Source organism: Nomia melanderi, chromosome 4 (assembly GCF_051020985.1).
Source record: "Nomia melanderi isolate GNS246 chromosome 4, iyNomMela1, whole genome shotgun sequence".
NCBI classification, from domain to species: domain Eukaryota; kingdom Metazoa; phylum Arthropoda; class Insecta; order Hymenoptera; family Halictidae; genus Nomia; species Nomia melanderi.
This window is the reverse complement of record NC_135002.1, coordinates 217,659-231,803: the sequence shown is the minus strand read 5'-3', so window position 1 is coordinate 231,803 and position 14,145 is coordinate 217,659. Positions and strand designations below refer to the sequence as shown.

The 14,145-nt window shown below is 37.5% G+C and overlaps 3 protein-coding genes across 16 annotated transcripts; 1 reads left to right on the top strand and 2 right to left on the bottom strand.

The window, feature by feature from the left end:
• Window positions 1-44: 44 nt before the first annotated feature.
• On the bottom strand, window positions 45-1,456 carry Gas41 (YEATS domain-containing protein 4 Gas41). Its single transcript, XM_031993435.2, has 4 exons — window positions 1,230-1,456; window positions 779-1,060; window positions 527-707; window positions 45-451 (listed from the first exon to the last, which is right to left on the bottom strand). The coding sequence occupies exons 1-4, from the start codon at window positions 1,284-1,286 to the stop codon at window positions 279-281; spliced, it is 693 nt and encodes a 230-aa protein (XP_031849295.1). The 5' UTR covers window positions 1,287-1,456; the 3' UTR covers window positions 45-278.
• Window positions 1,457-1,565: 109 nt separating this feature from the next.
• On the bottom strand, window positions 1,566-8,520 carry Pfrx (6-phosphofructo-2-kinase/fructose-2,6-biphosphatase). Of its 4 annotated transcripts, XR_012998389.1 has the most exons (8): window positions 8,378-8,520; window positions 5,512-5,939; window positions 5,064-5,435; window positions 4,890-4,991; window positions 4,509-4,743; window positions 3,741-3,868; window positions 3,125-3,345; window positions 1,566-2,660 (listed from the first exon to the last, which is right to left on the bottom strand). XR_012998389.1 is itself a non-coding variant. In XM_031993430.2 (7 exons), exons 1-7 carry the CDS (start codon window positions 8,454-8,456, stop codon window positions 2,604-2,606), a joined length of 1,401 nt encoding a protein of 466 aa, XP_031849290.1. In that variant the 5' UTR covers window positions 8,457-8,520; the 3' UTR covers window positions 1,566-2,603. The 4 variants fall into 4 exon arrangements, 3 of the variants coding, with proteins under 3 accessions (XP_031849290.1, XP_031849291.1, XP_031849292.1); XM_031993430.2 differs by lacking the exon at window positions 3,125-3,345; XM_031993431.2 differs by lacking the exons at window positions 3,125-3,345; window positions 8,378-8,520 and adding an exon at window positions 8,053-8,171.
• On the top strand, window positions 6,532-14,099 carry Rala (Ras-like protein A). 11 transcript variants are annotated; one of them, XR_012998391.1, is made up of 7 exons: window positions 9,845-10,181; window positions 11,157-11,272; window positions 11,348-11,556; window positions 11,674-11,848; window positions 12,530-12,646; window positions 12,786-12,836; window positions 13,324-14,099. XR_012998391.1 is itself a non-coding variant. In XM_031993443.2 (6 exons), exons 2-5 carry the CDS (start codon window positions 11,168-11,170, stop codon window positions 12,644-12,646), a joined length of 606 nt encoding a protein of 201 aa, XP_031849303.1. In that variant the 5' UTR covers window positions 6,532-6,689; window positions 11,157-11,167; the 3' UTR covers window positions 13,324-14,099. The 11 variants fall into 11 exon arrangements, 10 of the variants coding, with proteins under 10 accessions (XP_031849303.1, XP_031849301.1, XP_031849298.1 ...); XM_031993443.2 differs by lacking the exons at window positions 9,845-10,181; window positions 12,786-12,836 and adding an exon at window positions 6,532-6,689; XM_031993441.2 differs by lacking the exons at window positions 9,845-10,181; window positions 12,786-12,836 and adding an exon at window positions 8,452-8,592.
• Window positions 14,100-14,145: the final 46 nt, after the last annotated feature.

Genomic DNA, 14,145 nt, shown 5'->3' with positions numbered 1-14,145 from the left:
TTTACGTATTTACTTTATAGGGTAAACAATTGAGTTCAAGAGTATCGAATTATAGTTTTTATTCGTACATTATTTTTTGAATTTTGCAATTTGGTACAAAATTATATCCATACATTTCTACAACGTCTGTTAAGAATGCAATGAATTTATTAGTGCATAAATGAGTGGAAAGGTATGCATTTAATGTCAGTTGTTTTATTAAATTTCTAAGTACCTTGCAACAGGGCTATATACACTTTAATTGTTCATTATAAATTGTCACAATGTTTTGTACTTGTTTATGCAACAGATATACCTCCACCAGCTTTCGAAATCTTGGCAATTTCTTCCTTAAATTTTGCAATTGTCTCTTTAGCCAACGTTAATTTTTCTTTGAGATCTATAACCTCTAGTCTTATTTTGTTTCTAGCCTCCATTATTGCTTTTATCGTGGATTCCTTTTTAGCTTCAACTGTGTACAGTTTAAACAAAATATAGCGTACGCGTGGATAACGCATTAAACATAAATAATTATGTCTATACGTACAATCTGTATTGTGACGCCAGACACCTAAAGTTATAGGCCTGCTAGAATTCAGCAAATGCTGCATCAATGCTGTTGGATCTTGAAATACTATTTCCTCGTAAAATTCAGAGACTAAGCTTTTCTTGCCTAACTGTATCTCGGGTGTTGTTTGAAATAGTTTTAATATATGATATATAGTTACCTGTTAAATACACAATACTCCCTGCAGGAATTAAAAAATTAACAAAATGAAATTATTAAAAATATGCTTACAGGACGTTCATTTGGATCATGAAAGTATATCTTAATGACAATTTCAAATTCTCCCCAACCAGTTTCGGTAAGCTCGTACGGTGGCTTTGTCATAATACGATTTGGATTATTATAGCTTTCGTGTAATTTAAAATGAACTTTCTTAACGTACGTGGACATGTCTTCATTGTGATATGGTTTGACGTAAACAGTCCATTGATGCGTGTGACCATCCTCTTCCCTTTTCTTACCAAAATAACGAGCTACATTACCATATATTATGGGCTTTACTATCGTAACACCCTAGAAAACAATTCGATTACGGCTTATCATAGAAAAGTTGGTCATACTCTGAACATTTGAATAATTTCAGCTTCCGTTCGTATGTAAATATCCGTATGTTTTAGACAGGTACAGGTTAGAAAGATTCAGCGAGAATAGGTTCAATAAAAATCTTCCAAGATAAATTTACCTTCACTCTACCACCAGAATCGGGACCAAACTCATTTGTCGTAGCCATCATTTTCATTCATTATGTTTTTCATCGCGCGTATTTTACGAATAATAAACTTCCGGATAAAACGTCAACGCTGACATTGTTGTTGGCAATAGCACTTCAGCGCACTCTAGCGTAACCCGCGAATATACGCGCGTATTCCCGTTTATCTCTTATCGGAATTTACCAATGAATATATCTTAGATTATTCGAATTCGATTCACCGATACGACAGTAATAATTACAGCCGTAAACGAACTATTTACATTTGGTCCGACCGTTGACCGGAAATTGGTATTAAAATACAAGACACTCTTTTTAAGTAAATGTATTTGCTTCTGATGTGAAGGACATTAAAAAAATATGTACATTTCTCTCGAAATAAATTACACTTCGAAATGTTGTCTAGCATCTTTTATATCGCTCGACTATCTGAGCAAATGTATTTTGGAAACCTATTCCATTGTACCAACAACTAGATTATTGTAAGGCGGCAAACTTTTTAAGTGTGACACGTTAACGTCTCGGGATTACTTACTCTCTAATACCTCGATAAATCGATGATTGCCGGTACATGGTATCAAGAAAAAAAGTAAGGAAAAAACAGAAAGTAACACTTTTGTAAAACTATGAAACGTCGTTGCACGATCGCTACGTATTTTCAAAAAAATACTTGTAAGGATCGACTCGTCGTTTACGCTAACAACGATTAAATTACATGGAATCGGACGTATTCCAAAACAATCGGGTCAAGTATCTTTAAAAAGAAGAAGCAAATGGCGACATTCCGTGTTTCTGTTTGGCCAGTTTCAATGAAAAGCCTCTGGCTTCGTTTCAACCGCGACATTCGGTGATCGCAGAAAATTTTCAAAGGAAATTAAAATACGCGATTGACTAATACACATACACTAGATTTGCGATGCTTTTCCGTGATACTCGATTCGAATAAAATATTCCTCCCTTCCCAGAAATAGCTCGGAGGTATACAAAACGGTATGGGCGAGTGCGCGTACGTTTCGTGCCAGTACTAACGTACGTTTTGTATTGCAACAACAGAAAAAAAATGAGAAAGAAAGAAAGAAAGAAAGAAAGAAAGAAAGAAAGAAAGAAAGAGAGAGAGAGAGAGAGAGAACAGAAAGAAAAAGATATCTTCCGGTCGCATAATTGGTACAAAAGTTTTCGTCGGTCGGTGTTACGGATATTTCGTCTCTAAATTGTTCGGAGTTGGAAGGTAAAATGGATGCGCGTTGCGTTGGACGTGCAATGGCAGCCAGCTGCCAAACGAATGCGTCTTCAGCACCTCGGAACGATCGCAAGAATAAGCTCTGCCGTGCTATAACGTTGTCGTTATCACGTGTGGAGCAAATTTTCTTTCCTTCGAAATCGTTCCTCTAGATATCCTGGGATCTGAAAATAGTTTTACATGGACCGATTATACGATATGTTCACGTGATGGTCCACAGAGGTACACATAAGCGACAACTACCGTTAATGACAAATCAATGTTATCGTCTAGCCAACTAATAATTAGGATAACCGGATTATGCGTTGGAGGAAGGGCGTTACACGTTACATTCACGTTGGATGGGCAATACACACGCGCGCGCGCGTGTCGTATCTAAACAGCGGAAAATTAATAAAAAAAAAAAAAAAGAAAAAAAGAAAAGAAAAGAAAAGAATTGAAATAAATGCGTACTTCTAAAGGAACAAAGTTTGAAAAACCACGCGTCGTACCCGTCGGCCGAGGGAAACGTATTGTGCACAATCGAGTTGCAATATGGTACAGGGATAATTTACACTCTATAATGAATAAACATTCACAGATACTTATACGCTACGATGATTTACATTCACAAAAAAGAAATATTTACCGCAACGGGTACACGTGAGATTCGTTACAGTAAATTGCGACGATGTCCTTTAATCACACGGATGCGTATAGTCCTGAATTTTTCTAACTTGGAACAAATGTACGTCCACCATCTTTCACACACTTACACGAGAACCGTGATATCACGTTATTACAGTACAATATATATATATATATATAAGTATGTGCATGGTACGACGTCTCACATTATATCCGTATTATCTAAACACGCAAAGATTGCATGAAGCGCAGTTTCCTTAATTTGCAACTTTGAATTTGTAGGGAGGAAGAGAGAGAGAGAGAAGGGGGGGGGGGAGAGGTAGAGCGCAATACGTTTAGATACATTAGGTACAATATTAGATACAAGAAAGTGATTCCAATCCAGTTTAGTGGGTCAGACATTCTGGGAACATCAAAACAAAGAAAAAAAAACGTAAGGGCTTGTCGTATTTTATTAATGCGGCGCATGAGCAAGGTATATGACTACTTGTCTTTTGAATTTTTACTTTTCCATACCTCGGGTCAACAAGTTATGCGCAGGATATTATATCTACATACGGGGTGAGGGAGGAAAAGTGTAAGAACGATTACTATGATTCAAATCTAATCGTTTCTACCTTTGGTTTCGGGCGATGCGTGTCCACTGCCTCGATGGGTAATCGAATATGTTCCACTTTACAACCGTAAGCGACGGGTGTTAATTTTATGATAGTGTGCAGTGGTACTTGCAGGTACGGCAGTTCGTCTGTAAAAATAATTGAATCGACGAACGATTTTAATACACGTTACAGATATCAATTTTACGCGGATCAAATGAAAGAGACATTTGAAATGGTTAAAATTGAACTTTCAATTGGCATTTAAATCGTTGATTGAAAATCACCTCGACGAGATATAGGTACGATCCACGCAGAATTGCGACGGTAAAACATTATGTAAACAAGAACGCCGCGACGCCTTGAACGTCTGCTATGCGTATTACTGCACGGCATTATAGATCTCGGTGTTCTTAGACGTATTTATTTTCCTATTTCATTTCGATAAGTTGAAGGTTACGGTTACATAATTCTGCTCGATACTTCCCGTTCATGTTTCTTCGATGCGACGCGAGTGCGTTTCCAATCTATAGGCTCCACCGTGCCACCGTTTATAGTATTAACGATTTTAACGAACAAAATCGAAGAAACTACTCTAGGATCGTTGCATTCGCTGGACATGCAAATTTTGTTCTAAGGAGGAAGATGTAAAATCTAATGACAATTAATATTAAAAATAAATAAGAAAGAAACTGTGATACCAGAAGTGCTAAAGGTTAATGGACATTTGTTTTTCTCTCTACCGGGTTTTTGTCTCTCGTCGGGAACGGACGCACTTGAATAGCTCACCTGCGCTTTTGTCCAGAAAATAGGCGAGCAGACACCGTAAGACAGCCTGATGACTAACGACCAGAACATTTCCTTGTCGCTCCAACTCCATTATCACCGGTTCCAATCTCGCGACCAAATCTTCGTAGCTTTCTCCTCTCGGATAACGATACGAAAATTTATTTTGATCTCTTGCCGCGAAGTCTGTCGGATACTTTGCCGCGATTTCCTCGTATGTCATCTCCTCGCAGATACCCTGTGAACACGGTACCGTGTATCGTCCTCAGAATACGGATAGTTACTTTAGTCGCATAATGAAAATAGAAGTTGAAGCAATCAACGTGCTCTCTTTGGAAAAGATCTTGGACTGTCCGTACAAAGTCTTTCGTTTCGGCTGCTTACCGCGTCAATCTCGTTTAGCGCTTTCCACCTTTCTTGAGGCACGTTCACGTCGTTCGCCGTCTGTATAGTTCTTTTTAACCAGCTCGTCCACACTCGCAGACCCTTGAATCGGTAGAGTTCCCGTTAGTTTTCTTTCCTCGGTCGACGCAACAGTCTGCGACTCTCCCTTCTTACCTGAATATCCTGACCAGTGATGTAGCAAGCCAAAGCTTTAGCGTATTCCCAACCTCTGTCGCTCAGTTCCGAGTCCCCGCCAATCTTACCTTCAAGATTCATTTTGCTCTCCCCGTGCCTGGTTAAGTAGATTGTACGCGGTATTATGTGAATGTTCATAAGGTAGTAAACTATTCTACTTTGTATGTGACCCTCATGCTTGTGGACCAATACTTTCTCGCCAGTATTGTAGATCTTCATGAAGGAGAGATCGCTCTCTTGATTCTCGTCCAGTGGCTGGTATTTTTCTTGATAGTGTTCGATCCTTAACATGAAGTCAGCCAACACTTCCTCCTTGTTCATGTTCGCATAGTCGGGGCTGCTTACTTTCACCTAAACGAACAGGGAACGGGTCTTGTTACGAGGACATAGATCTTTCGTGTACCGTTTGAAATTCAGTCCAACGTACCTCCATAATATTCTGTTCAACGATCTCTGGGTCGTTGCAGACAGATTCGACGAAGAAGAGCTTGAAGCCCATCTTCTCCACAACGATGTCATGAATCAATTGACGTCTCTCTATGGTAGAGTTAGTGGCATCGAAAACTGCCACCTCGCCATCTCCACTCTCGAGCCACTGACAGACATCCTTGAGGGCATCCATCGCGCACTGAGTGCGTATCGCCATCGCTTTTATGTTGTCAGGACGAAAGAATTCGTGACATTGGTAAGCAGTGGTCGCATGCCGCCTGTACTCCCCCAGATTGAACACCTTCGTGCTGATACCGATCCAGTTCAAATATCTGCAGAGCTTTTTCGATATATACGTTTTACCGCGAGCCGGCAAACCGACCATTGCGATCACATGAGGTTTGTTCACGAAGTTTGCTCGTTCACCTGAAATCACCGATCAACGAAACTTCTTATCAGCAAAGCTACGTTTTCTAATCAGAAATAATTATTTCAATAATAAAGTAATAAAGTAATAAAGTAATAAAATAATAAAATAATAAAATAATAAAATAATAAAATAATAAAATATATCAGAAATGCATCTGAAATCCGCAGATCAATAACTGTTAGTCGTTCCAGATACTTTCATTATCATTATCAACTTTTTACCCCGTATGAGATAGCCGAAGAATCTCGAATCGTAATTGATCGTTCGTTGCGCGTGCTTTGCCCGTTTTTTACTTATCGTTCGGTATTCGTATAGAGTACATGGAAAATAAAGTACGCGATATAATTTAAAAATAAACTAGCCGTTCGGTCGAAATAAATCGAACGGTTCGATAACGTTTTACACAGGAATGTTTCATGGAAAATCTCACTTGATATTTCCTTTATCTTTGGCAGTTTGTCCGTTAGCAACACGAACGGTACATATTGTCGTTTGCGCGGGAACTATTAAGTTTACGATTTACGATCGCCTATGTAAGTTTCACGCCGAATACTTGGTAGCCGCATATTTCACGAAGACGCGTCAGTCGCGAAAAATGACAATGAATCCGATCCGAAAGAATTTCAATGGCTACCGTCAGTCTATTCGAGGAGACTATCCAAATCTTCCTAGACACCTACTAGACATTTACGAGAAATCAGAATGCTACCACCATCCAAAGAAGTTTACGCAATTTCTGTTCGCTGGTGAGTGCTATTAATGACCTGTTGACTATTTTCACCAACTCGAGATTTCGGGGTAATTCAATCGGGTATTCACGAGGTGCGTGCATCGAGGAACATAAACTTGAGTCACCCGTATATATATATATATATATATATATATATATATTTTAATGATATATTATACATAGTATTATTATTATTGTCATTATATAGTAGCAGTAATAGCAGCGGCAGTAGTATTATCGGACTGTATAAGATTCATATATGTATTCTGAAAATATCACGGTGGAGAACGCGCACTTGCGAATTACCGATAGACTTCTCAACGTAAACAGTTTTCGTTATCTGTTGGCCATTTCGGAGATAACCCATTATACGTACAACGACTCGACAAACACGTAAAACCGTGTAGCCCCACCGTTCATCGTGGTCCAATCTGTCGCGACTAATTTTATCGGTCACCGGTTGCTTTTTTATTAATCGAGCAAAGACCAAGGTACAATTATCGCGGTACAACGGTTAGTCTACTCGAAGGAGCGCGCGTATCCGATTCTCTCGGGTTACACCGAGCGGTCAAATTTTCGCGCACTCTGGGAAAAATCTGTTAAAAACAAAAGAATGTTTCTTTTTATTATAAATAAGTTTTGCTAAGATAATCTGGGGAATAAAGCGAGGAGGATATATCGGATAAATCGATACGACGATAAAATATATATATATATATACACACACATTTTTGTTTCTGCGCGAAAAGCAACTTGAAAATGTTAATATACAAGTATCGAAATCTATATAACAGATCGCATTCGTTTCGCAATGCTGCTGATCAAACTCGCTGCATCAATGAAACGAACAATTTAAAAATTTTGTTCGATAAGATAATCTTCGTTTCTCGACAGTGCCTACAGAAAAAAATAGCCCGATCCGAGGGGTTATACAATCGTAAACAAGCTCATAAATAAAGTCGATTCTCCTGACAATGGACGATAGTCTGTCGATTTTGCATTACGACAAAATTCGGTTACTTAATTAATAGAAGCCCAGGTCACATGAACATATGCGTTCGATATAACGTACATGTGATCCAACATAGTCAACCTTTCAGGTTATGTTCCTGAAGGGGCAACGGAATATACAATGATTCAGGGATAGAAAAGGCGGTTTTTCAAAAATCAACATTTTTCATTCTCCCCTACCGTTCGAAACGAGCGATAATGAAATTTTCCAAAAACAACTAAATCCGCAGCATTCGATAATATATCGGAAGAATTCGACAGCACGGTCAGCGAGTATCGAATACGTCGAGAGTACGAAAACAGAGATTTCTAACCAAGAAAAATACAAATTAAACAATTGGAAAAGAATAGAAATGAAATTTTCGTACATCAGTGTATATAGTCATAATAACAACATCAACAACAACAACAACAATACTACTACTACTACTACTACTACTACTACTACTACTATTACTACTACTACTACTACTACTACTACTACTACTACTACTACTACTACTACTACTACAACTACAACTACAACTACTACTACTACTACTACTACTACTACTACTACTACTACTAATACTATTAATACTACTAATAGTAATAGTAGTAATGATAATGATAATCATTGTATGTAATACATTATGAAATTAAAATAAAAAAGCCCGATTCCATATACCGCCTATAGAAAAGAGGATAGCTTACCTCGAATGGGAAAGGGTTTCGTTTGGATAGTGTCCGAGGTTGGTGGTGTGTAATGCATCTCGATTTTCGGGTCGGTCATTCTACGAGGATATCGGGCACACAGGTTTCCTGCTGGATCCGTAGGATGATCGTGCCTCGTCGGTCCCACGTTTCCCAAGAATACGAATACTCTCGGTCTCGGTGTTGGCACAGGCTTAGCACTACGTGCACTCACGGTATGTGCTCGTTCATTAAATCGCGCACCAAGGTTCGTTACGGTAATCTCACTGGCACTGCGGTTTCATCCTACGATTCGTTTATTCTACAAAATGTCATTTCGTCGATTCGATGTTGCAATAAGAACGACCGCGAGGGGGGAAAAAACTAGGAAAAATACTATTGGTCCGTAATTGTCCGTAATTGTCCGGAACGGTGAATACTCGCGCGGAGATGTAAAATAGGGCCAAGTTGGAAGAATGCGCGCCGGAAAAGTCGAAAGTTTTAGAGCATGCCACGGTACGCACGGATCTCGAGTCTCGAACCGATTATTATTACTCGCGGGACGAGTAGCGAGGAAATGTTTCGGCAGTAACTCTCATCGAATGGCTTCCCTCCGCTTATCGGGATTTCCTCGAGCACGCGTCGACTAGCCCGGAATTTACGTGAAATCCTTCTTTCTCGAGACGGAAAGATCTTTTAACCAGAAATCGACGCACGGTATCCACATTTCGGAAATTTCATCGTTCACCGGAGAGGAACTTTTAAGCGAACACCACTGTCGTCGCGTGAGATACCTCTGACCAGTCCCGTAGCCTCGAGACCGATCACGCGACTTTTCTTGACGTCATTTTATTATTTTCTAACCAATTCCTTCTGGTTTTAATCGTAGATAAACAAGGGCCGACAATTCGAATGGAATCATGGGTTTTTCATCGAGTCCCCTGCGAACGACTCGCGGCGAGCACGTTAACGCAGGAAAAACAGCGCGTATCGCGAAAATACGTTGCATTTAGACAGTTTCGTTGCGGCAACCAATAAAAAACATTTAGAACTAGAACCTAATGAGTCCGACGTCGGAAAAGTCACCAGAGGATACGCATTCGCGTATCGACAATCGAACTTCACACAGAAATCTATTTCGATCTAATGAAAATGAACATTTCGATCGTTCGGAACGTTAATGAAGACAGTTGAGCTTCAGCGTCCAAACACGCCGGTAATTGCGGATAGTTTCGGTACTAAACGATACAAAGCTTTCGGAACAGTTAACATTGTATTTAAATACATACAACTTCTAAAGGTTAAATTTCTTTATTCGCACGATTCAACTATCGAGTAATAATAAATATATATATATATATATATATTATGTATAGTAGGTATACGACATATATACGTATATATCTTAAACAATTGAGAGGTGGGTTCGATGAATGTGGTTGACGGTCATGTTTGAACCCACTTATGTAGGCCCAGGCTTCACCAGTTCTAAATCTCTTCGAATCGAAATTACACTACCGTCTAACTAATTCGGAACTTCTCGAATATTCCAATTTCCAATTTCCTTTTCGATTCTTAAAGAGCAACGATCGTCTTCGCTTTTCCAAACAATGTAATTCGAGCAATTTTTTTCTCACGTACCATTTAAAGCCCGTTAAACCTATATTCGGACCGGTACCACGGTACAAGAAGGAGCCGGTAGAGTGAACCCAGTACCTCTATAGTTAATTATCGGTACTATCAGTCGCGTTATAGTAAAGAAATAGCGCGACGACTGACTTAGTAGAAAGAATATCCAAGTTTTTGCTACAGGCGATCCTAGAAGGTATTTATTCGACCTATATTCGTCCATCGTTGATAATAGGAATTAACTTCGAAGAAACTTAATGCTCGGCTCTATGATAAACGCCGTGATCGAAGTGGTTGTTTGTTGAAACTGGGCGTGTGGCACCGCCTTTTTCATTACTTGTCATTCGTGTACGTTCAGAGATTTTTTTTCATCGTTTTACTCATTCTCGAACACGAGTGTAACACGATGCAAATATTAACTCGTTCACCGTCTGTTGTCTAGGGTGCACAGGTTTCGTGAGTACCGTTTCAACATTTTCTGTGTTCAATGTGTCGGGCTGTGTGTAACATATGAACACAAATCGTACAAGTTAAACGAAAGCTTGATTTCTTATTCGGACATAATTCGGACATTACTCCTTTCTTCGTTTCTAACTATTTATAATATCCCGTTAAAGGTGCTTTCATTTTCAAATATTTCGTCGCGATAACCTTTACTATTTTACATACCCTTCGTATCGTTCCCTTTCCCTACCATTACACTTCCTTTCGAAACGATATATTATCGTGTTTTCATATTTTCCCAATGAAAAGTAACCGATCAACTGAGATTTATTTCTTTTCTCTCTGAAAATTATAATTACACGCTATTAAGTAAGAACATGTAATTGCTATTCGTTACATATTTAATAATAGTACCTTATAATTATTTCTATAACTCTGATCATTTGTTAATTCGGTGTATCGAATTTCATTGAAATGCATACTGTACCGCGATAAAAAGTACATTCTGTACGATAAATAACATATAAATACATATTCCTGACCTTGTTTTTAGATTTCTCGCATTGACAACAATAGTTTAACATCCTGCTGTTCTCAACTTCCTTCGATAAAGTTAATTTCTAAAAGAACCTGTAGTGTGGAAATTCCAATGAAATATTTATACGATTACATGTTCTTTCTTTTCTTAGTAATAACTTTGTATTTCTACAATGTTTGTTTTGTTCAGATAATTAGAACATGTCAAAGAAGCCAAGTACTACACAAGCAATGCATAAAGTTATAATGGTCGGGAGTGGAGGTGTTGGAAAGTCTGCCCTCACATTACAGTTCATGTACGACGAGGTATGGAAAATATCTGTAAAAAGCTAGAAACTAATACAATCTAAACATATATCTTTCCTTTTATATTTCCGTCAGTTTGTAGAGGATTACGAACCTACAAAAGCAGATTCCTATAGGAAAAAAGTTGTATTGGATGGAGATGAAGTACAAATAGACATTTTAGACACTGCAGGGCAAGAAGACTATGCTGCAATTCGAGATAATTACTTTCGAAGCGGAGAGGGATTTCTTTGTGTCTTTTCTATAACAGAGGATGATAGTTTTCAAGCTACTCAGGAATTCAGGTATCCATTAATAATAAAGTATGCACGTATATATATATAAATCTATAAATCTATAAATCTATAAATCTATAAATCTGTAGATAAAGGCAAGCGATATGTATCATTTTAAATTCACAGGGAACAGATTCTTAGAGTGAAAAACGATGAGAACATTCCATTTTTATTAGTGGGAAATAAAAGTGATTTACAAGAGAAAAGAAAAGTTAGTCTAGCCGAGGCTCAAGCGAGATCGCAACAGTGGGGTGTACCATACGTAGAAACAAGTGCAAAAACAAAGGAGAATGTTGATAAGGTAACAGACGATTAAACTCAGTTGCATTTCTTTGTTTTTATATATTGTATAAACAATAGGAATGTACCATAGGGAAGAATCTTATTTGGTACAGTAATTAATATTTTAATAATATTTTATCGATGATCTTAACGGTTATACAACTATATATCTATATATAAAGTGTGTAATGCATATGTATTGCATAGATATCTTCTTTATTACATCAATTTGGTTTTTCTATAGGCCTTTAGGACACAAAGAAATTGCATGAGATGAATATTTATTTAGCTTAATTTGTAATCGATTATATATTTTCCTTCCTATGCATACGTTTTGTAGCTTATTCACATAAATGCAACTTTGTGAAAACATATATTACAAGCACCAGATATATATCAGATAGTAACTTAAATATGTTCAGGTGCAAGTATGGACATGTAATCTTGAGGATTTCATTTGGATTTATTAGAAATACCCATAATTGCGATGAACAAAAAGCAACTTCTGCTCGCTTTAAATTCGGTACTACTATTTCAGTGTGCTTCGTGGAACTAATCAGACAAAAAGTGTTGGGTATATCCGAACGTATTTATGTTACGACCCAATACATATACACTTTGCACATTTGCATATTTTGTTCAATAAAGCACCTTCTTCAAGCCTTGAAGCTTTGAAATGGCATCGATTGCACATTTCCAGGTATTTTTCGATTTGATGCGTGAAATAAGGTCGCGCAAGATCGAAGACAAATCGGCAAGTAACGGTCGTGGAAAAGACCGAGCGAAGAAGGAGAAAAGGAAGTGCGTTATTCTATAGGTTCGATGTCTTTTTTTTTGCACTATTTTTAATTTCTCTTATAACGAACGTCCGAACGACGATTAGAGTTCTTATAAATTATAGTGTTCTTTTCGTTTCTTCTGAGATCTCAGTGAGTATGTACGGATATAATTTTTAGCAGGTAACAGTTATTCCAGAAGTATCAACCTTCTGCAAGAGTGTCAGACAGGCACGTACAAAAGAAGAATTCTTGTATATTGCTTGCTACGTTGACACTTGCTTGTGCCTGAAATACTGCATATGCATGCATCACTTTGTTTCGATGTTTCGAGTTATAAAAGCACAAAATCACTTTCTATTTTTGTTTTCGATATACTCGTTTTAGAAGCGAAAAGTATTGGGATGATATTGCGAATTCTTTATGTTGCGAATTCCCTTTCGCATGTTGATTCACAGAAATCGTTGCATATATCGTTTTTCTCTAGTTACATTCGGTCGGTACGAATACTTTACTAATAAGTACGTTTTACATTAATCATCAATGGGTAATCAGACGAATAACAAAAACAGAAAGTTTAGTTTTAGCACTGAACGTTGATGTTTAAAATGTAGTAGGTAATAATCTAACATACCACGATATATATTGAATTCATTTTATTAATAGGCAGATTGAAGTGAACGTTAAAGATCGACGATCCTCGTTTGTCGTATTACAGGTATTCTTTGACTTAATGCGTGCAATAGCCGCACGTAAAGCACAGGAAAATCAAGGGGATGGAAACGAACGTAAGAAGAAAAGAAACTGCTGCGTTTTGCTCTAACGAATATAAACTAATGTGTATAGCCTCTGTAACGGAACGTTCAGCCCCTAAATATGAAAACCTGAGTAAGAAAAGTGATATAAATACACGAACGTTTTTGAACACTTTACAGTGGAATGACATTAAAACAGATTAAATGTTTTTGTGTTGGAAACACATCGAGATTAGCGAACTGTTCATATTTATTCTATTCGGATTTACAAAATTCGTACTTTTCTCTCTCTCTCTCTCTCTCTCTCTCTCTCTCTCTCTCTCTCTCTCTCTCTCTCTCTCTTTCTTTTTTTTCTCTTTTTTTTCCTCTTTCTTTTTTTCATAAAATAACCGATTCGTTAAGGATGTACTGCTGTTTACAACCACACTTTCCTTGTTACTGATTTACGACATAGATTTTACTGTAATACAGAGTGTAAAAAGTTTCTGGTAGAGCACAAATGTACTTTGTACAACAGTAAAATTATTTTATATTTTTCATACACCATTCTTAGAGTGCTGAAATATGTACAATCATTGAAATTAACATTTAGTATAAGTAAAGATTTAATTGATTAAGAACAGTGATTATGTGCATATAATCTATGATCACTAAAGACAAGTTTCTCAAAAAGTTGCAAATATTATGAGCATACTGTAATCGACTCTGTCTGCAAATAAAAGTATTATCTCTTCACTGATCAATTTTGTACGTTTATTTGTAACCTCAAACGATTTCAGCACTCT

Excerpts from the sequence above, each read along its gene's own strand:
- Pfrx (XM_031993430.2), bottom strand. The coding sequence starts at position 8,456 with ATGACCGACCCGAAAATCGAGATGCATTACACACCACCAACCTCGGAC. Across the intron at positions 4,992-5,063 it reads TCACTGGTCAGGATATTCAG|GGTCTGCGAGTGTGGACGAG; the intron begins GTAAGAAGGGAG and ends TACCGATTCAAG. Across the intron at positions 3,869-4,508 it reads TTTTCTGGACAAAAGCGCAG|ACGAACTGCCGTACCTGCAA; the intron begins GTGAGCTATTCA and ends TTATTTTTACAG.
- Gas41 (XM_031993435.2), bottom strand. The coding sequence starts at position 1,286 with ATGAAAATGATGGCTACGACAAATGAGTTTGGTCCCGATTCTGGTGGT. Across the intron at positions 1,061-1,229 it reads ATTCTGGTGGTAGAGTGAAG|GGTGTTACGATAGTAAAGCC; the intron begins GTAAATTTATCT and ends ATTGTTTTCTAG. Across the intron at positions 452-526 it reads CTGGCGTCACAATACAGATT|TTGAAGCTAAAAAGGAATCC; the intron begins GTACGTATAGAC and ends AACTGTACACAG.
- Rala (XM_031993443.2), top strand. The coding sequence starts at position 11,168 with ATGTCAAAGAAGCCAAGTACTACACAAGCAATGCATAAAGTTATAATG. Across the intron at positions 11,273-11,347 it reads TACAGTTCATGTACGACGAG|TTTGTAGAGGATTACGAACC; the intron begins GTATGGAAAATA and ends TATTTCCGTCAG. Across the intron at positions 11,557-11,673 it reads CAAGCTACTCAGGAATTCAG|GGAACAGATTCTTAGAGTGA; the intron begins GTATCCATTAAT and ends TTAAATTCACAG.